Consider the following 22,908-nt stretch of genomic DNA (forward strand, 5'->3'; position numbering starts at 1 on the left):
GCACTCCAAAGTACTACCAATGCTTGAGCCGTACGTCCGCAATCATGTGATCAATGACGTTTGCTGAAATCTTTGATCAGTTTCAAAAAGATATTAAACTACGGTAGTAAATCGAATTGTGGGAAAGCACGCCTTCGTTTTCTCTTTTTGTATTTCACTTACCGAAAGTTTCCTTACATTTTCACATAGGCACACAAGATTTTGTAAAATATCAAATTTCAGACACATTAAACACCTGTATGAAAACAAAGACTTACATAAGTATCAGCCATTTCATCAACTGTTGGCTTATTTGAAAATTATCTTAGAACCATTGCATAATAACAATAGACCCAATAGTTAAACTTAACAATTTGAACGTTAGGTTGTTATGGTGTCACATCTGGATCTCCACAGTAAACTGATGTGTGGAATATTTTTACATTTCTATGTTTAAAAAAAAATCTAAGGAAACATATAGGGTTAAAACTACTTTGTCAAATAATCTCTTAAATGAAATATTTTTGTCGAATGTTAGGGTTAGTTACTAAGAAAGCAGACTATACAGTTGAAAAGAAAGGAAAATATTATATACACACACATATCCAGCCCACAGTGGACTAGAGGAAGGCTCACACAAACTATATGGCAACAGATTAGCCATAGTCTCTAACTGTATGCCAACAATGTGTATCTACAAGGTATGTGTTCCTGATAAAGTGCTAAGTCTATACATTTTCTCCAAAAAAATGTACATGAGGTTCAGTGTAAATAAGTTCAGCCTTTATGCTCTGGACAGATCTTAGCCCAGGACTTGTCAATCAGCTCCACAAGACATACTCTTATTTCACTGTAGTCTTATGTAAAGTCTGAAGAACATGTCTTATGAGAAAAGGAGAAGAAAGATTCAGTTTAACACCTTCTGCCAGCATCTGAGGCACCTATCAGATAAAATATGGTGGAAAGTTAATTAGTTTAGTCTAAAAACCTCTCTCTTAGTTCTGTACACTGAATAACAAATTCTGGGAGTGTAGGCAAAGCCCTAGTGTTTTGTAACATGGTTAGTACATGCCAGACAGTATCTGCCAAAGTACATCTCTGTTTGATTAAATAGCTCTCAAAGATACTTAATCCACTCAAGAAGCTCATGTACACCATTATCATCAGTTGAATGTGGGAGTATCTGCAGGTCCATGTGTGTGTTCTGTGTGTGTGGTTCTAAGAAGAAATAGCCTACAACAAACAGAAATGTCTGTTTCAAATTAAATAGTCAAATTATTACTGGTACCATATCTATAAAAAGAACTAATATTGTACATGCTCCCACAATATCAGAAGTTTCCAGTCAGAGGCAGATCATGGTCCTATATGGCCCACGGACACACATGTCTTTGGAGATCCCCCTCCCCAATGGTCACTCAAACACATGTGCATGCATGACCACTACAAAACGCTCATGGTATGAGGGTGTAGCTTGTAACGGTTATAATGTGCTGTGCCTTTAATAGAACATTACCTAATGTGCAGCTGCGCCTGCGTATATTGGGGGGATTGGAGGAAATTAGTCTCTCTCTTGTGTGGAACAAGAGCATTTCAAACTATCTGACTCTACCACCGCAAAATCATAACGTGACAACTTGTATATGCCTTTTCTGTTTTATTTTCGCTAGTCTGAACTGCATGTATGTCCAGATTAGTGTGCCGGCATTATATGGTCGACAGTTTATTATTACACTGTCCCCTATGATTACACTGTCCCCTATGATTACCGGCAACTCCATTGTCCCGCCTCTTCTATGGTGTCTGCAGTCTTCAACCTACGAAGCTAAATAGATAACTTATCATTCAGGATTTACTCACATACTGTGCTATTTTTTTAAATATTCTGGATCACTTCTGGATGATGGAAAATGTCACTGGGTTAACAACGAACTGCAAGTACAACTAAAACATCTGTCCACAAAGTCCACAGAGTCAATAGAGCCTTTTCAATCAAATTTTAACACAAACGTAATAAATGTTGCATTCACACAGAGTTTTCATAAGCAGAGACCCCACAACTTTCATAGCCATTGCTTTTGTATTAGGTCTCTTATATATACAGATCTGTGGGCCCCCTGAGGCCCCTGGCAGTCAGAGGCCCCGAGGCACTGGCCCCATTAGCCAGGTTTTCAGGCAGTCCATACCAGGGTCAAATGATATCCATTATGGTGCAGCTATGAAGAGCTGAATTCTCCTTAACCAGATGTTCACAGATTAGATGACTATTAGCCAGCAACATCATTAGTTATTTAGCTTTAGTAACTTACCTCATGTAGGCACGGTGGTGCAGTGGGTAGCGCTGTCGCCTCACAGCAAGAAGGTCATGGGTTTGATTCCTGGCTGGGTTCTCCCTGTGTCTGCATGGGTTTCCTCTGACAGTCCAAAGACATGTTAGGTGAATTGGAGACACTAAATTGCCCATAGGTATGAATGTGGATGGACCTTTTGCCCTATGAGTGCTGGGATAGGCTCCAGCACCCTGCCCCCCCCCTCCCCCCACCCTAATCAGGATAAGCGACTTAGATAATGAGTGAGTGAATTTACCTTATGTACTCCTGCCTAATCCAAAACCTCCACACTAGCACTCATTACAACTCACAGTAATAAGTCTTTTTCAGACATATTCTTTCATCACAAACAATACAAACAATGAATCGTAACAAACGACTTCATATGAACTACTTCATACTCTGTCACATTAATTATCTCTCTGGCAAACAGTTAGGTGTATCATTTAAACTTAAATATCATAAATACAGTACGGACTCACACATAAATAGGCTTTACGTGACCGTAAATAATGACCGTCCGTCATACTGATAACTAAAAAACTCGAAGCCGCAGCACTGCCACGAGACATTGGTACATGCTAGATTTTCAGATAAAGGGGCTCGGAAAACGTCAATAAATAAATAAATGAAAGCGTGAATCAGCTGAGTGTCTTTGGTTCGCTAATCAAATAATGATCCATACGTCCGCCTGAAAGATAAATCGATTCACTGCTGAAGACAACAGCGTCAATAACTGGGTTCAGACGTTTGGACACAGTAACAGACACTGAGCCACACTCTTGCGCACATTTTCATTTATTGATGGAAGTTCCTTTGCAGTTTTGTCCATGCCGTCCTCAATCACATTAGCAGCACATCTTTAATTACTCTGAAATCATAAAGTATACACTGTAGCGTTTTAATCTAATCTTATGGAAAGTTAGAAATCACGCAGGGCGTTATAGATTCATATTCTGTTACGTTATGTCATTGTGCATCAGATTATTTCGGTACAGGTAAACTGTTATGCATTGCTGATACATAACATTTGACCAGCTCCCTGGTTGAGCCGTCTCACATTAACGGACATTAACATTATCCGCTCTCACAATTAACCCTCTCAAACACACTTCTACCTCTTTTTTAAAGATAACCTCACCCATAACCAACATGTCTATGTAATGTTTACATATTTATGAGACGGTTCATAAATGTTATTAAAACCAGCCGTTACTCCATTTGCGGGAAACTTCACCTCACTGTCACACGCATATCTCATAACGAGTGATGGGATTAATCAGAATCACATGGTTATGGGATCAGTAAACACTGTCAACAGCTCTGATGCAGATTCCCCGTACACATGTTTATAAAAAAAAAAGTAAAAATCATCAACGTACAGCTATATAACAGAGCTACATGGGACGTGTATGCCCACGATACATCGATGACATTTGCTCAATAATTATAAAACAGATTTGTTTGGGGGTGGGAATTCGGAAAAGCAGGGAGTAGCCTAATGCTTGTGGGTGTGGCTTAACTTGATAGATTCCAAGACGCTTCGTCCTAACTCCCCATTTCTGAATGTCCTTTCTCAGGATTGTTACCAGGATAAGGCTACAACGGTATAGTTGCTCAAACAATGTATTCATCTGTGAAGTACCTGTTTATTCTCCTCGTGCTTGCCTCATTTATACTGAACATCGTGCAAATATGTCTAAATTCCAAAAGAATACAGAAATGCCAACCTCATCTGCAGGACTCTCTAGTAGTCAACCATACAGACCACAGTCTCGTGTTTGCAGACCTCAGCCCCGAAGAGTACCGCGCTGTTCGTGACTACATGTGGGAACAAAGAGATTTAAATATTTCACGAGATGCAAGTACAAAAGCTTCAGGGAACTTTATTTTTCTCATAGACCTGCGGTTGCCAAAAAAAGTTGATGCGCTCCACTACTTGGACACGAAAGGACCGAAGCCCTCCAGAGAGGCCACGGTGGTGGTTTTCTTTGGCTCACTTGGCTACCTCAAAGAGTATGTAGTTGGACCTATTGCTGGTCCGAATATGAGGCATCGTGATGTTACGTTTGAAAAATACAACGTAAAAATGTTACCTGTAACCGCCCGACCAGTGACAATTGGAGAATATGTGCAAGTTTTTACCTTCTTGCACTATGAGGTATTCCTAGAACTCGAACAAATACTTAAGGAAAGTTTTGACTATACCCAAGGCAAGAAGACACTGCACATTTTCGAAGGCATGCCGAGAGGTGTAAAATCTGGGGATAGACAAACCTGGATTTCTTTCTTTCGCGATTATAGCGGAATGTATATTCATCCTGTGGGGTTTGAAGTCTTAATTGATCATGGAAGCACTAATTCATCCAGATGGGCCATTAAAAAGTTGCTATATAACGGTCAATATTTCGACAGCGTACATGAATTTAAAACAATGTATGGTTTGGGTAAAGTGAAAAAGATAACTTACAAAGATACTGCAAATTACGCTTCTTTGAAGCCTCGGACTAAACCCACGGGTTTGGCTCCTTATCAGTTCTATCCTCAGGGTAAACGCTTCAGTGTGCGTAATAGCCAGGTAATTTACCTTGACTGGTGTTTTTCATTCGGCCTTAGCTCACTCACTGGCATGCGTGTATTCGATATCCGTTTCAAGGGCGAAAGAATTGCTTACGAGCTTAGTGTGCAGGAGGCTATGTCTGTGTACGGATCGGTAACACCAGGGATGATAATGACAAAGTTTCTTGATTCAAGTATAGGAATAGGTCGCTTTGCCCACGAGCTGGTTCGGGGTGTCGATTGCCCAAATGTTGCCACTTACATCGACACTTATCGCTACATTGACACTAACGTTACACAGCGATTTAGGAATTCTATATGTGTTTTCGAGCACGATGTTGGCCGACCTCTCCGTAGACATTTTGCTGACTTTTTCCATAACAGCTTCGGTGGCATGCCCAACAGTGCGTTGGTTTTCCGCACCATCACTGCCATAGGGAACTATGACTACGTGTGGGACTTCATATTTTATCAGAGCGGATCAGTGGAGGCCAAAGTGCACGCGACTGGCTACATATCATCATCCTTCAAAATTGATGGCAGTCTAAAATATGGCCACCAGGTCGCAGAAAATACCATCGGGAATATACACACACACTTCATAAACTTCAAAGTTGATCTGGATATTTTAGGTAAGTGGCAAATATGACGCGAGAGTATCAGTTCATACTTACAGACATATCTCTTGTAAAAATTGCCTATCACAGTCCTGAAGGAGTTCATTTAGAAAGCAGTAATAATGAACCTAAATCACAAAGTTCGAGTTGGTTTGGGGAATTCGTAGCAATAGGCTACCAGCTCTTTCAAGCACTCAGATAAAATAACAGTAGCTGGAGCTGGACTGTATTTGCTGCCTTGGATTTGTTGCCTTGTTGCAGAGGTGGGGAAAAGTCATTGTTTGGCAAGTAACAAGTAAGTCTCAAGTCCTAACGATGAAGTCCCAAGCAGGTATTACCAAGTCCAAAGTAAAGTCTGAGTGCTTAACCTTATGTTTCAAGTCCTAAACGAGTCACTGTGCACTCTTCGACTACTTTAATGTTTTTGCATTTTTGCCTGCAGAGTAACAGTGTCCTAAATTAACTCAAATAGTGAATATCTTTTAAAATGTTTATTTAAAAAAAAGACAGTGAAAACATAAGGTTGCAACAGAAAGGCAATCATTCGCGAACATGTTCAAACAGTTTTTCATTTTCTTTGAGTGCACTGCGAACGTTTGTGAACACGCACAAACAGTCTGAGAAGGTAGTTTTCGGCGAATAAACATGGACGCTGGACTAAGGGAGATGTGTGCCCAGATGGGAGTTATACCAGAAAATAAGTGTTCGATTTTATTTAATCTCCTTACAGTAACTCAAGTGGTTAACTTGTCTAACTGTTAGTTTCGTTGATGCTTCTTCTGAAAGCCTCTTTTCTGTATGCTATCGTTATCAATTCTTAGCGTTAGTTAAGCAACTGTATTGCTCTCTGTGGTCGTTAGTTTAGGCTAACTCGCATACATCGCATACAGCTAAAGCATTAGGTGTTTCAATTTTGATACCTTGATGGTTGTTGTTAGTAGTCAAACGTTCAAATTCAAAAGTTAAAAGAAAACCCATTCGCCTAGGACGCTGACCGCAGTTTGCCGAATATGAAAGCCCCTTTGTATTCGCTACCACACTGATGGGCTGGTCATCCAAACGATTGATTCAGTTACCCTCTCGGTAATCTTTTTGGTCTAGTCGCTGTCTCGAGGAAATTTCTCTCTCCTTTTAAATGTATGTTCTCCAGCGTGTGTTGCTTCGGAGCAGCCTGCCTGAGTCAACTGAGTGAACTCACTGTATTCCGTTGAGTGTTTATTATTTAGGTGTCGTATCAAAGCGATAGTAGCCTATTGAACGCAGCTCCTACCGCCTTGCAAAATGCTCGCATTACAAACATTAAGTGGTTGCTGGACTGCTTTCCTTTCCCAATTTAAAATATTTCCAAACCGCAGACATTTTAGCCAAGTCCTGCAAAACTATGCTCTCCTTACGACACCTGTGACAGCTGACAAGGTCGTGCTCAATAAAGCCGATACCGATCAGTTAAAAAATGCCTCGATCGCCCATACCGATCTTTGAGATTGGATCAGGACATCCCTAAGACATACATATATATATATATATATATATATATATATATATATATATATATATACAATATTTATATTTATAGATTAATTTTCCGGTCTTTGTGCAGCCGGAAAATTATATTATAAATTAATTTTCCGGTCTTTGGACGTTGTTGTTTCACCATCTGTAATTTTGGTCCCGCATGTTTTACATATTGCCATCTGCTTGCTGCTTACAACAGTGTAGTCTTTGAAACCGAATGCAGTAACCCATGGTATCATTTTCTTGTCTGCGCGCCAGTGTCTCTTTCTCTACTGTGCACATGTTCATTGTAGGCTCCGTTGAAATCCCGTGTTGGCAAGAATATAAGGAAATAGCTGCACACTTTTCTGATGAATAAATTTAATATTTTTACCTATGAAATGTGTCAGATATGTCAAGAAGAGAAGTCCTAGTGAAGTCTAGAGTCACTGGTATTAAAGTCAAAGTCGAGTTGCAAGTAATTTTTAATTTTGTCGAGTGGAGTCTGAAGTCATCAAAATTGTGACTCGATTCTGAGTTGAGTCCATGTCATGTGACTTGAGTCCACACCTCTGCTTTGTTGTGTTTGTTGTCTTGCAGCCATCTAAGGCTAAAGGCAGTTAAGAAGGCCAACAGAATGGATGGATGAAAGAGGAAAGAATAGAAGTATATTGGTGTTTATCTTCCTTAACATAATCTTACACAGTACACCATTTTGGATACATCTTGAAAATTCTAGGATTAGAGGGAGTATTAAAAATACAGAGAGGATAAACAAGGGGTGAAGAAGAAAAGTAGTAGTACAGCATTCTTTGGCCTGTTGACACTGATGAGGCAGAAACTGTTTAAGTTTTCAACAGTAGGCATAATGCTTTAGATATAAACTGTATATTTTGTCCACCAACCTAAGAACCACCCCCCTTCCACACACACACACACACTCACTCATTGAACTTATTGTGATGATGAGGTTTTACATCACTAATTCCTCAGCTGTTTGTTATTAAGTAATTCTAAGTCTATGCTATGATTAATGTCTGTCATCCAAAAATGGTTAATGCAGGAAAACAAAGAGAGTCTTTGCCCAACTACAACCTTTTTGAGAAAAACGACAGATGTCCTGTGCTATGATAAAATAAAGATAACTTTTGACACAGTTACATCTAACATTCTAGATTTGTAGAACTACAAGGACAGGTGTCATAGGAAATGTTAAAGCACAGATTGTTTTTCAAAGGTTTAGCTGCACAGCAACCTGACCTTGTTGTGACGTATTTATGGGGTTTTGGAAAAATTTGAAACACACCCTTGAAATGTTTTCAGTCCCTTTGTCTGTCTGGCAGAGTGTTTAGCACAGTCTTTTCTGGACATTCTTGTTAGTTTCTAAAATTGTTGCAGTATAAAATATTATTGCCATAATTTTTTTGGAATGTTGTGAAAGGTTAGGAAAATGTTTTGAGGCTGTGTCTTAGCAGAACTGCCTGGTTGTTTTGAAGATATACCTCTGAAACAGCCCTGTGAGAAAGTAAGTTGATGCATAATATTTGTAAGATTGCAGAAAAGTTGTGAAAAGATTGTTGAAATGTTTTCAAAATGTTTCTGAAGGGACATTTATAGTACATGCTAGCACAAACTCTTCTGGACATTCCTATGCCATTTTAAAAGAGTACTATAGTCCAGTGGTTGCAAAGGAAAACACCACAATGCAGCCTTACTACATTTTTGTAATGTTGTTAAATAAACAAACTGTTTTCAGTTACAAGAACTTGATGGTAATATTTACATCAAAAACAAATGGATGCAAGTCTGAATAGTCTTCATTGGCTGTTCCATTATGTTACATAAATCAACATTACTTTTAAAAGGGGGGGTAATTGCATACACTTAGTAGCATAAGGACTGTATGCATTTTGGAAAAATAGAAAAAAATGATGCAAAAGGAGTCATGCTATAAACATGAAAGCACCAGCAGTCGAATTTGGCATATGCAGATTGGGTGGGCATAGTTGTAGGAGTAACACGAGTTCTGTTGAGACTGGTGGGAATAAGGAATAATGTGACAAGCTAAAGCCTTAAGCTTATCAACTCATTTTATGGTTCTGTCCTGCAAATTGCAGGTGAATATGGAATGAACAGATCTAAGGAAGTCAAAGGATGAAAAAGAAAAGAGAGAAATGAGCTATTAGCTGTGTGGACCAGTGATTACAGAAGAAATGCCTTTTTACTTGGACTTTGATTTCAATCTATTACTTTCTATTGTGCTCTCTCTCTCTGTCTCTCTCTCTCTGCCTTATTTCTCCGTTCCATTGTTCAGCATAAATCCTAAATGGACAACTGTGGCACCAAGAATGAATTAGCTAAGGCCACCAATATTCAGCAACCAGTGAAGTAAATTTATCTTAACTTTTATCACCCTGTGGTAAACTGAGCACAAAAACTAAATTAACCAGTGTAACATTGTCAAATAATGTGGTGTACTAGCCACAAATGAACCACATAACAGTAAATGTGCGAAAAGACTCAAACGATCACTAGCCAGTTACCAGTATACTTAAACACTTCAGACTCATCCTTAACACCAGAGTAAACATGTTTAATATCTTTAAAAAGCACAACATGTTGTGGAAGCAGCTGGATGAATATTATTGTCATTTCTCAGTTAATTACAAGATTATAGGAAATTTTAGTAAAATGTTCAAACTAAATTATCCTTTGCAAGCTCCTCGCACCGAGAGTGTCCCACCCAAGGATAGCAGTACTGAAATAACAGTACTGGGATAACAGTACTGGGATAACAGTACTGGGATAGCAGCACTGGCTAGGTTTGAATAGTATAAAGAATCGATACTTTGCTGCTTTGCTGCTTAAAGTTTTTTTTAAGTCTGTGTTGTTTTCCATTAACCTGAAGTCTTTGTCACTTTGTAGGAACTCTGTAGGAGCTTTGGTCACATGGCATGGGAAATTATTTCTGAGAATAACTGAATGCAGTCTATCAGGACTTTGGTTAACCAAGAGAACTGAATTTACAGTGTTTAATGCTATTTATTTCTATATACAGACGCTGTCAAGTTGAATAATTTCTAAATCCAGTTTTCAGAGTGTTGACTCATTATTCATAGTTATTCATGCTCACTGCACTGGGGCTGGATTCTGGTACTTAGGTTGGGTCATGGTTATAATCACTTAGATGGCTGAACATTCATTTTCAACCATTAATTAAATCTTTTTTTAACTATTAATATTAGAACAGCAAAGTCAGAATTTTTACCAAAGGTGGAGACTCTAGTTTTAAAACTGTACAAGTGGGAGTTGTTCTGAGAATTAACTAGAGTGCATCAAAGGGAAAAAGATACAAAGATAAAACAGAGGACCAGCAGGAATTTAGCCTAACCTAGATGTCACCTGCACTTTTGATGTCTGTAGCATGAACATTTCAGAGACCTAAAAATATATGCAGGTGTTAGTGAGAATGGGACAGATAAATGAGGAAGGGACAGAAGAGGGGTAGCTCCTAAGACATGAGTACATAGTATATTCAGTTTATATTAGCTTGAGCACATGCAGTATAGTGATCAAAAGTGTGAACTGAAAGATTGAAGAGTAGCTGAAGGATGGAATAAGGACAGAGAGAATGGATAGAACGAGTGAAAAGAAAGAGTCACAGAGTCATTATGTTGCTATAATACATATGTCAAAGGTATAGAAAAAGTAACATTTACAGCAAGAGGTTAACTGTTGAATAACAGTTGTTTGGGAGATATGTAAGGAGGATGGATAGCTCGTATGGTGTGGAAGAGAGGGCAAGTTTAGGATGAGTTTTGTAGTAATGAGGATGGTTAGTTCATATGGTGTGGAAGAGAGGGCGAGTTTAGGGTTTAGGGTTTTGGAGTAATGAGGAGGAAAGACATGTTTTTACAGTTACAGGAAAGGAGAGACTGTTTACCAAACTGTGCAGTTTAAATAGAACAAAAGTGCAGTCCATGTATTTTGCTAGTGCAGTCCATGCATTTGTCGAGTGCATCTCTAATAGGTGCATCTCTAATAGGTCGGGGGGGATCCAAATGAGAGCCCCCCCTCCCATTTTTTGAAGTGCATTCCCCACAATCCCACAATTCTATGGTACTTGGTATTTATGTATGAAAATTTGGAAATTCGCACATTTAGAACATAATTTTGAGGACTACATTGACTGTTTGAATTCACATTTAAAGGAATAGTCTGTGATTTTCTGTGATTGCATGTACAGTACAGTAGTAACAGTTACCTGAAACGTTAGCTATTGCCTTATTTACTAAGTTAATATTATCTGTTTAAGTATCTGTCTGAGAAAAAAACAAAAAACAAAACTTGTATGTCGGGCTGCCGATCTTACTTCCTCCACTTTTTAGCCGTTACTTCCTCCATTTGTTCACTACGACAGAGTATTAAGGCCGCATTGACGAAAACAGTATCTGAGATTTCAAGAAAAAGATAAGAATAAGAATAAAGTCATAACTGAGAAAAAAGTCATGTTTCAAGAGGAATTCAACAAGATTTTTTTTACGAGAAAAAAATCATAATATTCTGAGAATAAAATTGTAAAATTTCGTAACATAATTTTTAGGAAAATATATTACCAGCAACCAATAAAACGGACAAGAGGATAGTCAATGGCAGCCTGATTCTGCTTCTGGCAACTGCTGTTCTGATACTGCTCATGATAATGTGGTGCTGATGTGCCAAAAGATTAAGTATTTCGTTATCTGTGAAACCTATACTGATGTTTAACTTCACAAGATGCTTCACGTTCCTCATTTTAACGCAGGTGGCAGGCTGCTCTTCTGATATTTCCCGTCTAAGATAACATGTAGCCTAAAATTACGACTTTATTCCCGTAATATTATGACTTTTCCCGTGTAAAATTACGACCTTTTGCTCGAAATCTCAGATTTTCCCCCTCAGTGTAGCCCTAATATTCTATATTTGTAGTTCACCTCCACTGACTTACCTCATTAAAAAAACCTGGTAGATTATCATCACAGCACAGAATGATGTGCTACGTTGTGTGTGCTACCTGACCATGGGCGCAACCAAGGGTACAAGGGGGAAGGGGGTGGGAATGTTTTCCTTAACAAATGCAAATAAATTGAAAATAAATAGGAAATAACAAGAGACAGACCCGTTGACATGGTTCATAAAAGTGGGACATATTTAACAACCAACTACCCTTTCCACCGTATACTTGGGGGGTGGGGGGTGGTGTTGTATTTTCTCAGTATTGGGAGGGACACCCCCCCCCCCCCCCCCCAAAACAATGTGTGGTTACTCCAATATAATACACACCGTTCCATCATTCCAATACACTTTGTTCCATCATTCCTATGCACTGTGACTGCTCCATGAGGATACACTGTTGTAGGAAATGTCAAGCCTATAGAAATGAGTCTCAGTAGTCTTATTCTTAAACCTGATCCAAAGGTGTGAAGAATGTGTTCCAGACCAAGGACATGAGGTATGAGGAGGTGTTTCTGCCGTGGATGCCTGAGCGCAAAGCTAAGGTTCCCCAGCTTGTGGAGCAGCAGCTGAAAACGGAGAAACAGGCAGCTATGCGCTATGGAATGAAGACACCTCGCTATTTCCACGTGTCCAGTAATCAGACCAATCGCTGGGGCCACCAGCGCTCGTACAGACTGCAAGTGGTGACGTTTGCTGGAGACCATCTACCAGAGAGTGAACCTGAGGAGAGGTCGATGTCCTGGGCACGGTGAGGACGGTCTGTCATAGTCATACACACCACACACACACTGACTCACACTCACACTATACACCCACATACACACCAAGCACACTGACTCACACTGACTCACACTCACACTACACACCCACATACACACCATGCACACTGACTCACACACTCTATGCACCCACATACACACCACACACACTGACTCCCACACTCTATGCACCCACATACACACTGACTCACACACACACTACACATCCACATCTACACTGCACACACTGACTCTCTCACACTCACACAACCACACACACACACACACACACACACACTCTTTCTCTCTCTCACACACACATGCACACAAAGACAGGCTAATAAAACACTGCACACACTGTTGCCACTGACAATGGCCCATTTGTGATAGCAGATGTTATTATTATTTTTCCTGTAAAAAAAAAAAAAAAGTCCTTTCTAATCATGTAATCTGTCTTTGTCAGGACTTACATTAAAAACTTCATACTGTCATCTTTTTCATCTGCTTTAGCAGGGACCAGATTACGCTTTTGGTAGTGCTTCTTATTATGAAAATACAATTATGTTAATATTTAAAGGGATAGTTCCATCCCTGAAAAGAATACACAGATGACATCTCTTATTTGAAAATACAGAACATCTTGGTTGTAAACCAATATGTAATTCAACATTTTTCTTTTCTGAGTTTCTGAGTTACAGTGTATTAATGAGCATTGAAACTGCAGGGATACTATTTGGCCTACTGATGGTCCCAAGTAAGGGACACCACAGCAGTATGAAACTGGGCAGACTATCCAGGACACACACACACACACACATACACACACAGAAGTGAAGTGACCTTCAGGTTTTCAGATTACACTCATAAACATTTGAACACAATGACTGGATGAAAGCTGTCATATACATTAACGTGTTCTATTCCAATTATTTATGTTGGATTTTGATGAAATAAAACCCATTCACTTGTTTGCTTTCGATCTAAACAAACCACTTAATCAAAAAAGATTTCTATGAAAGAGAAAACTTTTCATGCTGTCTGTTCCCTGAAAAACCCAAGTCATTTTTATGTCACTGATGAACTTTGTATTACATCTCAAACAAATAGCCATCGTAGGCTAGATGGGTTAGGTGAAAATAGAGCCTAAAACATATGAGGGTCAGATGACTCTTACGTAATGCTGTGTCTCTCTGTCTGTCTGTCCCAGGTACAAACTGGCCATTACCAAGTATAAAGATGAGGAACAGACCAGCAGCAGCCTGTTTAGTCAGAACGACATTTGGAATCCAGCAGTTGACTTCAGTAAATTCATTGAAGACAATGAGAGAATTGAAAACGAGGTGTTTGTTATTTATCTTTTGTACAGGTAGAGAACAGAACAGATACAAAACTTTACAGAACGCCTACACAGCACACCTAGATTTGATGTTGTAATCATTGTCCCTTTTTCTCTCAGGACCTGGTTGCCTGGGTAACCACAGGTTTCCTTCACATTCCCCATGCAGAGGACATCCCTAATACAGTTACTGTGGGCAACGGGGGTGGCGTCATCTTGAGGCCACACAACTATTTTGATGAGGACCCATCAATTAGCTCTCCAGATGGTGTGTATATCCAGCCTGGATCAGAGACAGACTGCCAATACAACAGGTTGGCCTGTCTGCAGTCACACATGTGCACTCCTACTGCAGAGCAGTTTACCTTCAATGGCTTTGATGAGGTCATGAAGTTTGAAGAGTAAAGGATAGTAAGAAGAGAGTCTGTGAAGATCCTTAGGACAATGCAAACTGAGTGACATTATTTACGTACATAAGATCTCTTTACATATGGATGAGGTTTATTAAACTAATACTTAAAAAAAATTATTTTGTCAGTAGCACTGTGTCTTAATTCATGTATTGACAGTAAAATAAACACAGACCATAAGCATCCTAAATGCTCCGTGAAATAAAACAAAACTTTTCCAAAATCTATATCTTTGATAAAGCTGAACAAAACTATTCATGTATTTAATACAAATACAACAACACCAAAATATAACTGTGTTAATGTTGACAGTTATTAACACGTTAACGCATTAACTTTCACTTTGACTATTAGTCAAAGACAAAGTTAACGCATGAAAGCATTAACTCATTATTAACACGTTAACTTTGACAGCCTTACCAAAAACTATTTGTACCTTTGACAAAAACTGAATGAAACTATTCACACCCTTGGTAAAAGTGAACAAAACAATTTATACCTTTGATAAATCAGAACAAATGAGTGTATATACGTGCTTACATGTACACTCTTAGTGTTAATTTGACACTGGTGAATTTTTGTCCCAAATGAATTGCAAAATACTATAATCTATTTCTTGTGATTCTTTTGAAGATAGAATTTGATTTTTTAAAAGTATATTTCTTCCATAATTTTTAAGTGTGTGTAAGTACCAGACATGCCATTTCATGTATCTGCAGGTTTTAGATGGTTTGTATTGTAAGCTATGTGATTAACTTTACAATCTTGTTTTATGCATTTGTTATAAATGTGAAATTAGTGAAATTCACGCTTAAGTATCACAGCGATTCAAATTACAATTTGGCATGATGTCAAGCCATTGCCTCTGTATTAACTTAACTGCACTGTTTTTACACGATACAGACTGCACAATAATTATTCTGAAAGAAAATAAAGGTTTGTGTGCACTAGTGAATGGTTTTGTAATCTTTGAAAAACAACTGGTATCAGGGTCTAAGTATGCCTTAGGAAATAAAGAGTAATAGAACCAGCTTTTGATGGGGAGAGAGAGAGACAGAGACAGAACCACCACCAAACCCTGAGTCAAATGAAAATTCAGAGCTGGGATCTGGAAAAACGGGTAGTTTATAGTGTAACCTCAAGCTAATTTTATGAAAATACTGATTACTATTGCTATCCATTATGTTTACAGTTTCCCAATTTCTAAGACACATTTTCTGAAACCATTCACCATTTTCTCAAAACTACACACAGTCATCTGTACAACCAACTAACTTTCCAGTCAAAATCAAACTTTACCCTCAGATGACACACAAGCAATCAAAAACACATACTACATGACTATACCTCTTAGACACTAGAGGGATCAACTCAACACTCCTACCAAAATGTTATTGTTCTTCTGAAATCAGTATTTTGGGAATCTGCATTTTGAACATCACTTTGACATACAGATCCCCCGTAAATAAAGAGATTCAAAAATGATACTATACAACGCCTTTGCAATGTCACTCTAACAAAGTTACTATGAAGAGAAGATAATTTTCCAACCCTTTATTTTCAGAAAACCATATGGAATAAACAGTGGTACATAGGGTAGGTACAGTACAATTTTGGGGGAAAAAAATAGAAATTCAAAAAATATTCATATATACACAAACAATTCTGTAAATCTAATTACAACTATTCTGCATCATCTCTTCTCTGGTCCAGATCCAGCCACAAAATTTCATCCACATCACAAAAGATGTCTTCCCTGGCTAGGCAACATGGGAAATATGCCCTGATATGTCTAATCCAGGCTTTGATGGCTTCTGTGGGCACATCCCCACAGACCTCCTCCATGGAAATCAAGAGTTTTTCCCTCTTGTACAGGGGCTTCTGTCAAACCCTCCACCGCTATGTGGAGAAAAATTTCTCTATTGCACTGAGGAACAGGGAATATGCAGGTAAAAAGTTGAGAATGTGGGGTGGTCATTGAACCAGGTTTGAACCAGAGCAGCCCGATGGAAACTAATGTTATCCCATGTACTGGGACTGCTATGGTTGCCCTGGTTCCCCTTCCTGTTGAAGTCATTGGTAAAGTTGACCTAGGAATACAAACAGATGTGCGTTATATGGACCCAAAGTAGCATGGCAGTGGAGGACCCCTTAATTACTGATTGCAGCACACAGTCACGTTGCCTCCTCTCTGGTCAGGAACTTCCACTACAGCACAGTGACCAATGATGTTCTGTCCCCTTCTGCGCCTTGTTGTGAGGTTAAACCCTGCCTCATCAACAAGGATGTACTCACGGGGCTGACACATTGCATCAAGTTCAAAGATTCTCTACAGAAGTGAAATAGAAACGTAGATAGTGATGCAAATACACATAGGCCTACTACACTGACTATACTGAAATGAGAGGTATGCCATGCCTAATGTAAAGAACCACAAAGTTTACTGTAGCAAAGCACATGTATTACACAGCACAACTGGTAGAGTGGAGAGTCATTGACTGGACCAGCAGAAATTACCCAAAAAGTTGAACTGTACTTACCTGTACATACTGGAAACACTGGTCCTTCACTCCGAGTACCTGTCAAAAGGCACAGTTTTGTCCATAGCATGTTACGCTGAGGGATACAATAAATAGTGGATATACTGATGCCATCAACACCCCGAAACACCACTTGGTCTTCAATTACGCACCTCTGAATTTCCCGCAACCTTATGGCATTATTAGCAATGACAACTGCAGTTTCTTGCTCATCTATCAGTAGTCAATTCCTATCCCCAGCACATTGTTGCCTTTCAGTTCTGCAAAAATGAAATTTGAACATTACTGATCTATGGTCATCCATTACTGTGGTAAAAACTACACTGAGAACAAAGTAGAAATTCAGTCTATATGCACAACAACATTATCTGTATGACAGTAACAAGGCAAATTACCCATTTTCCCTTCTAAAAGTATGGACAATGGATGCAACTGTGTAACGGCTTAGATTCGGTTGCACTAGCTGCCCAGCTTCTCGCATAGTTCTCCCATGTACAAGCACATGATGAACCAGGATGGCATGGATTTCATCTGAGATTACGTGCCTGTGCCTGTGCCTGTGCCGCCACTTCATGATGGTTAGGATCCATTGTTCCAAAGCACATGCCTCTAGGCCCTATTTATTGACCCTGCAATTCTGATTAGTGGGTTAACAATTTTGAGGCTTAGTGTTCGCACCTGGAGAAAGTTGTGCTCTGAGTTTAGATTGTGATGACTTGAGTTAATTATATTGAGAGCCTGTGTTTGCTGAATGAACATATAGTGCAATGAATGATTTATTTGGCCACAAAATAAGTATTTTGTATTTTTAGAGAAAGAGTTTTGAATATTGAAAAATGTGTGGAAACGATGAATAGTGTTTACAGTTATGGGAAATGTGTGTGTGTTTTTAGGAATGATGTAAAGGTATGGCTTTTTGTGCTGAAGGAACCAGTTTTTGTGTTTAAGCAATCGAGAAAAACTGTATTATGTGGTAATTTAACAAGGCTTCTCCATCTCCTGAGGATCACGTGTGTCACTTGGAGACTCATACATCACTGGAATGCTTTTAAAAGCATCATTGGATTATGCTCACAGAAAAATAATAACTCAGTGACAAAAAGTCTGTTTCAGCACACAAGGGCTCTCTGTAGTGACAAAGTCCATGCTGTGTTTGTAGTCTGTCTGGAGCCATGTTCAAGTGGTACATCTCCCTTAAGGATGTGGAGCTGATAGAACACAGCAGCATCTCTGAAGTGGACACTGTTGTTTCTTTATATTTCCATGTATACACAAACCAGACTCTCCACAAGCAAATATGTGAAATGATTGCATATGCATGGACACACACACACACTCAATCTTTGGATGTCCTGAAGTCAAGATTCAAGTTTGAAGTTTATTTAGAGCCCAATATCACCATTTACAGTCTCAAAGGGCTTTGCAGGCCACAACAGTCAAAATCAAAACAGGACGGCAGCCCCTGACTTAATCCTCATGGCGGGCAAGAAAAAACTCCCCAAAAACCCAAAAGGGAAATGGGAAAATGGGAGAAATCCTGGGCCAGACAGGTGTGCAATAGGTGCCGACCCAGCGGGCAGTTACAACTGCAAGTAAATTGGAGCATGAACAAAGGGGATGGCGATGCTGACAGGGGGATGAAAGATGATAACACCAGGATGGATCAGTCCACAGGGCAGGAAGAGTCAGGATCACTGGTATCTCAGGAGTAGCATGTGTGGTGAGTAGCATGTGTAGCTCGACAGAGAGATAGAGAGAGAAAGAAAGAGAGAGAGAGACATTGTTAGATGTTCATTTCCACATAATGTTTAAGGGAAAATATACATTGTGTGCCGAGTGCAGGCAGGGACTCTAGCAAGACTAGCTATTACAGCATAGTTAAAAGGGAGGGCTAGAAGGTAATACGGACATGATGGCACTCTGGGACACAAGGCGGCCACCCACTCCACCGTCAACAAACCTGAGTGAACATGTTAGAGTGGGGGGGGCGACAGCATCCAAACATCCCAGTTCACCAAACATTCTATGCCCGAGAACCCTCCAAATCTGCTCCTTTACCTAGTAAAGAGCTGTTAGCAAAAGGCTTGGCTAAACAGATAAGTTTTCAGCCTTGACTTAAACATAGAGACTGAGTCTCGAACATTAATTGGGAGGCTGTTCCATAACTGTGGGGCTCTGTAAGAGAAGGCTCTGCCCCCTGCTGTAGCTGTCACAACTCGAGGTACCAACAAATGCCCTGCACCTTTTGATCTAAGTAGGCGTGGTGGATCATAAAAGACCAGGAGTTCGCGCAGGTACTGTGGCGCAAGACCATTTAGCGCTCTATAGTTTAATAGTAAGATTTTATAATCAATACGAGATTTGACTGGGAGCCAGTGCAGCGTGGATAAGATAGGAGTGATGTGGTCATATCTTTTGGTTCTAGTAAGAACTCTGGCTGCTGCATTCTGAACTAACTGCAGCTTATTTATACACCTATTAGAACATCCAGACAGTAAGGCATTACAATAGTCTAACCTAGAGGTAATGAAAGCATGAACCAACTTTTCAGCATCTTTAAATGACAATGCATTTCTTATCCTGTTAATATTTCTAACATGAAAGAAGGCTAACCTGGTAATGTTATCTACATGAGCTTCAATTGAAAGACTGGAGTCAATAATTACACCAAGGTCTTTTACTGCTGCACATGATGAAAAAGAAAGGCCATCCAGAGTTACTATGCGATCGGAAAGCTTGCTCCTAGCTGCACGTGTTCCTAGTACAAGTACTTCTGTCTTTTCAGAGTTAAGTGAGAGGAAATTAGTAAGCATCCAGTGTCTAATATCCTTTAGACATTCCTCAATTTTGTTAAGCTGGTGTCTCTCGTCTGGCTTCGCTGAGACATACAACTGTGTGTCATCAGCATAGCAGTGGAAGCTAATACCGTAATACAAACTGATAATGATCAGTCAAGTAGGACCTAAGCCATAAGAGGGCCGTTCCCTTAACTCCAACAACATTTTTTAGTCTATCAAGGAGAATAGTATGATCCATGGTGTCAAAGGCTGCACTGAGGTCAAGCAACACAAGCAAGGAGACACTTGCTATGTCCGGCGCCCTGGCTCCCGGTATACAGCTAACTAAGGCTGCTGGTGCCCCTAAAGGTCTAGCTAATTTCACGTGCCGTAGAATGGAATCTCCTATAACCAGAGCTCTTTCAGGTTTCTCAGCGGGTGTTTCACTGAGGAGGGCGAACCTGTTTGACACGTGAAGCGGGGAGGGGTGTTTCTCTCGTGGGCTAGCCTTAGCGTTAGCTTTGGCTTTGCACTTATGCTGCCGAGTCGTCACCCATTCGCCCTGCTGTGAAGGCTCTAGTGCCGGAGTCGGGGAGTTGTTAACTCTTCCTGAGCCATCCAGATTTTCCTTTACAGGAACTAAGCTTTTCTCACTCTCACTAAGCCTCTCTAGCATCTGGATGCGTATCTCTAATGCTACAATCTCTTCCGTCAGGGAGCTAACTAATGTACATTTAGCACAAACAGAGCTATTATTAATGACGGAGGAAGAATGGCTAAACATCCTGCACTCGAGACACTGAACAAGCTGAGTATTTGCCATAGTGAGTGTTTCACGTACCTTAGTCGGAGATTTGATTGGTATTAAATTAGGCGTTGGTATTTAAATTAGGCAGTTCACTCGAAGAGCAGCAGCAGAGTCGCACAGGAACAAACCGGAAACCGGAAACACAAAATACAGGCCACACAATGAGAAAACATCTCAAAGTGAGTGCTCTGGAGCATGGGTAACATTATCTTCTCTCTGACTGTGTATAAACAGTACTACGTGATCTTTGCCCTCATTTTAAACATGAAGAGCAGAAACAGTCCTGTTCCAGTGTGTGTGTGTATTTGTATATGTGTGTGTGTGTGCGTACAGAAAAGTTGATGGTATGTTGTTTGTATTCATTTACCAAAGAAATAACGTGATGAAAAACATCTTAGTCATCATTTATCACAGTAATTAGTAAAATGAAACAGCCCGGCACAATCTCCCCTCCAGTCTGTTATCAACATCAGCATAACACTGTCCTCAGCATAAACTTATTCTCACTGTTACAATCCAGATGGACGCAGAGCTCAGCAACAGTTCTACAACTAATAAACACATAGCAAAATATGACGGTCCAGGCATCATGCCAGATAAAACCAAACAGAATTTACACGTCATCTTTCAGTGCATGGGCGACTGCCAAAACCTCAAAAACACAAACTAAATGCCTCACTCACTTAACCACCAGCAAACAAAAATAAAACACATGTAATTACATTGTGAAATTTAGGAATTTTACATAGCTATTTACATATGTTTTTCCTTGTGCTTGTAACTGATCCCCCAAACTAATATGAATATGTTAATAGGCCTATACATAAAAGTGTTCTCAGGTGGAGCTACTCTGATTAGCTAACGGTTAGTAGTTAATGTTACTCCAGGCTAACAGGGGCAGAAGCATCTTATTCATAGCTTTACGTTGGTGTACTCCTCCTGACATACAACAACTGAACACACAAAAATGGATGTACAGAAATTACACTCTTACTGTAATCTCAAAAAATATATCATTGTTACCATGCAAGACAATTTAAAATAGGCTACCGTTAAAACAAGCTGTTATGTGAAATAAGTCATAGAAATAATGAAATGACACATAGGAAATGGGAAAGAAAGAGTTTTGGCAATGATGTTCTTGAATACAAATAATGGGCCATTAACACACATAGTCCTACAGTGACCAAAATCCATGTGAGTTAGAACACCATCGGTATGGTATTTCTGTTAAAAAGTGAAATTAATAGCAACAGAGTGGTGAGCATAAACCGTATGTTGTTGTACTGATGTAAATAATGCTGTGGAAATATGATAATTTTACCACCTAAGCCTTTTTTGGTAATTTATGGGGTTTTGGTTTTGGGGGCAAAGCAGCGTAAGCTGCATAGGCACCCATTGTGTTTCTACCTTTTCTCCTTAATCTTTTTCTTTTTCTTTTTGTTCTTCTGGCTAGGGTGTCTATGGCAGCCCCTAGAACTGTATGGTAAAAAGTTGTGAAATTGAGCACACTGATTGGGGACAGTCCCCTGATTCTCCTCACCAAGTTTCATGTCTGCAGCTTGAGCACTCTAGCACCACAAATGGGTCAAAGTTTATGATTTATGCAGATTTATGCACATAACTTTTGAATTGTATCCTTGTAGCTCTTTTCCACTAGGACGGTGCTGGTGCTGGTGCCCATGCCGGTGCCAGTGCAGAGCCAGTGCTGCCTTGGTGCCTTTTGAGAACCAGCTTGCATTTCCACTGGTTTGGGAACCGAACGCTACGTAGCGAAAGTTTGGGTAATTTCCGTGGGGAAAAAATAATGTCGGACAGAACGTATCTGCTTGCTTTTCATAAATTTACTTTTACCCTAGGCTTCCACACAGCAAAACACCTCACAAATTTTGCCCTAAAAGTATTCGCTCTGGGGGCAAAATTCATGAAAATAGTAAGCCTGTCACCTAGCTTAAAAGTTTAAGTGAGTGTTTAAATGAAGGTCTGCAGTGGTCTATTAGCACTAGCCAGAGCCGAGAGTTTTTTCTATTGCTCTGGGTCCGACTACGTTCGTTGATATAGACACAAACTCTTGCCTATACATCTTTTAACCATATACATATTGTCATGCTACATATAGCTTACCGCTATCTTGGTCAGACTTTTTTTGTTACTCCTGACTCTAGAGAACATGACGTGCCAAGGAATCATGTTGGATTCCTTAGGTCAAGGCAAGTTCAATGCAATCATGAGGTCATTATCCCCCACACTGGATTTTCTGCCATATTGGATTTTAAGAAAAAGTGATTTTTTGCTACTCCTCAGA

At 39.6% G+C, this 22,908-nt stretch overlaps 2 protein-coding genes across 2 annotated transcripts; one reads left to right on the forward strand and one right to left on the reverse strand.

The window, feature by feature from the left end:
- The first annotated feature begins 3,879 nt into the window (after positions 1-3,879).
- On the forward strand, positions 3,880-15,425 carry aoc2 (amine oxidase copper containing 2). The gene is made up of 4 exons (XM_030782163.1): positions 3,880-5,500; positions 12,437-12,722; positions 13,940-14,072; positions 14,189-15,425. Exons 1-4 carry the CDS (start codon positions 3,934-3,936, stop codon positions 14,471-14,473), a joined length of 2,271 nt encoding a protein of 756 aa, XP_030638023.1. The 5' UTR covers positions 3,880-3,933; the 3' UTR covers positions 14,474-15,425.
- A 1,208-nt stretch (positions 15,426-16,633) lies between these two features.
- On the reverse strand, positions 16,634-22,287 carry LOC115819469 (uncharacterized). Its single transcript, XM_030782981.1, has 4 exons — positions 22,229-22,287; positions 19,103-19,937; positions 17,019-17,057; positions 16,634-16,807 (listed from the first exon to the last, which is right to left on the reverse strand). The coding sequence occupies exons 1-4, from the start codon at positions 22,285-22,287 to the stop codon at positions 16,634-16,636; spliced, it is 1,107 nt and encodes a 368-aa protein (XP_030638841.1).
- Positions 22,288-22,908: the final 621 nt, after the last annotated feature.

This window comes from Chanos chanos, chromosome 8 (assembly GCF_902362185.1).
Source record: "Chanos chanos chromosome 8, fChaCha1.1, whole genome shotgun sequence".
NCBI classification, from domain to species: Eukaryota; Metazoa; Chordata; class Actinopteri; order Gonorynchiformes; family Chanidae; genus Chanos; species Chanos chanos.

Coding starts and splice junctions, on each gene's coding strand:
- aoc2 (XM_030782163.1), top strand. CDS start 3,934: ATGTATTCATCTGTGAAGTACCTGTTTATTCTCCTCGTGCTTGCCTCA. Junction 5,501..12,436: donor AGTTGATCTGGATATTTTAG/GTAAGTGGCAAA, acceptor CCTGATCCAAAG/GTGTGAAGAATGTGTTCCAG. Junction 12,723..13,939: donor AGGTCGATGTCCTGGGCACG/GTGAGGACGGTC, acceptor TGTCTGTCCCAG/GTACAAACTGGCCATTACCA.
- LOC115819469 (XM_030782981.1), bottom strand. CDS start 22,287: ATGGGCACCAGCACCAGCACCGTCCTAGTGGAAAAGAGCTACAAGGAT. Junction 19,938..22,228: donor TACAAGGATACAATTCAAAA/GTTATGTGCATA, acceptor TTACGGTATTAG/CTTCCACTGCTATGCTGATG. Junction 16,808..17,018: donor AGTGTTTCCAGTATGTACAG/GTAAGTACAGTT, acceptor TCACTTCTGTAG/AGAATCTTTGAACTTGATGC.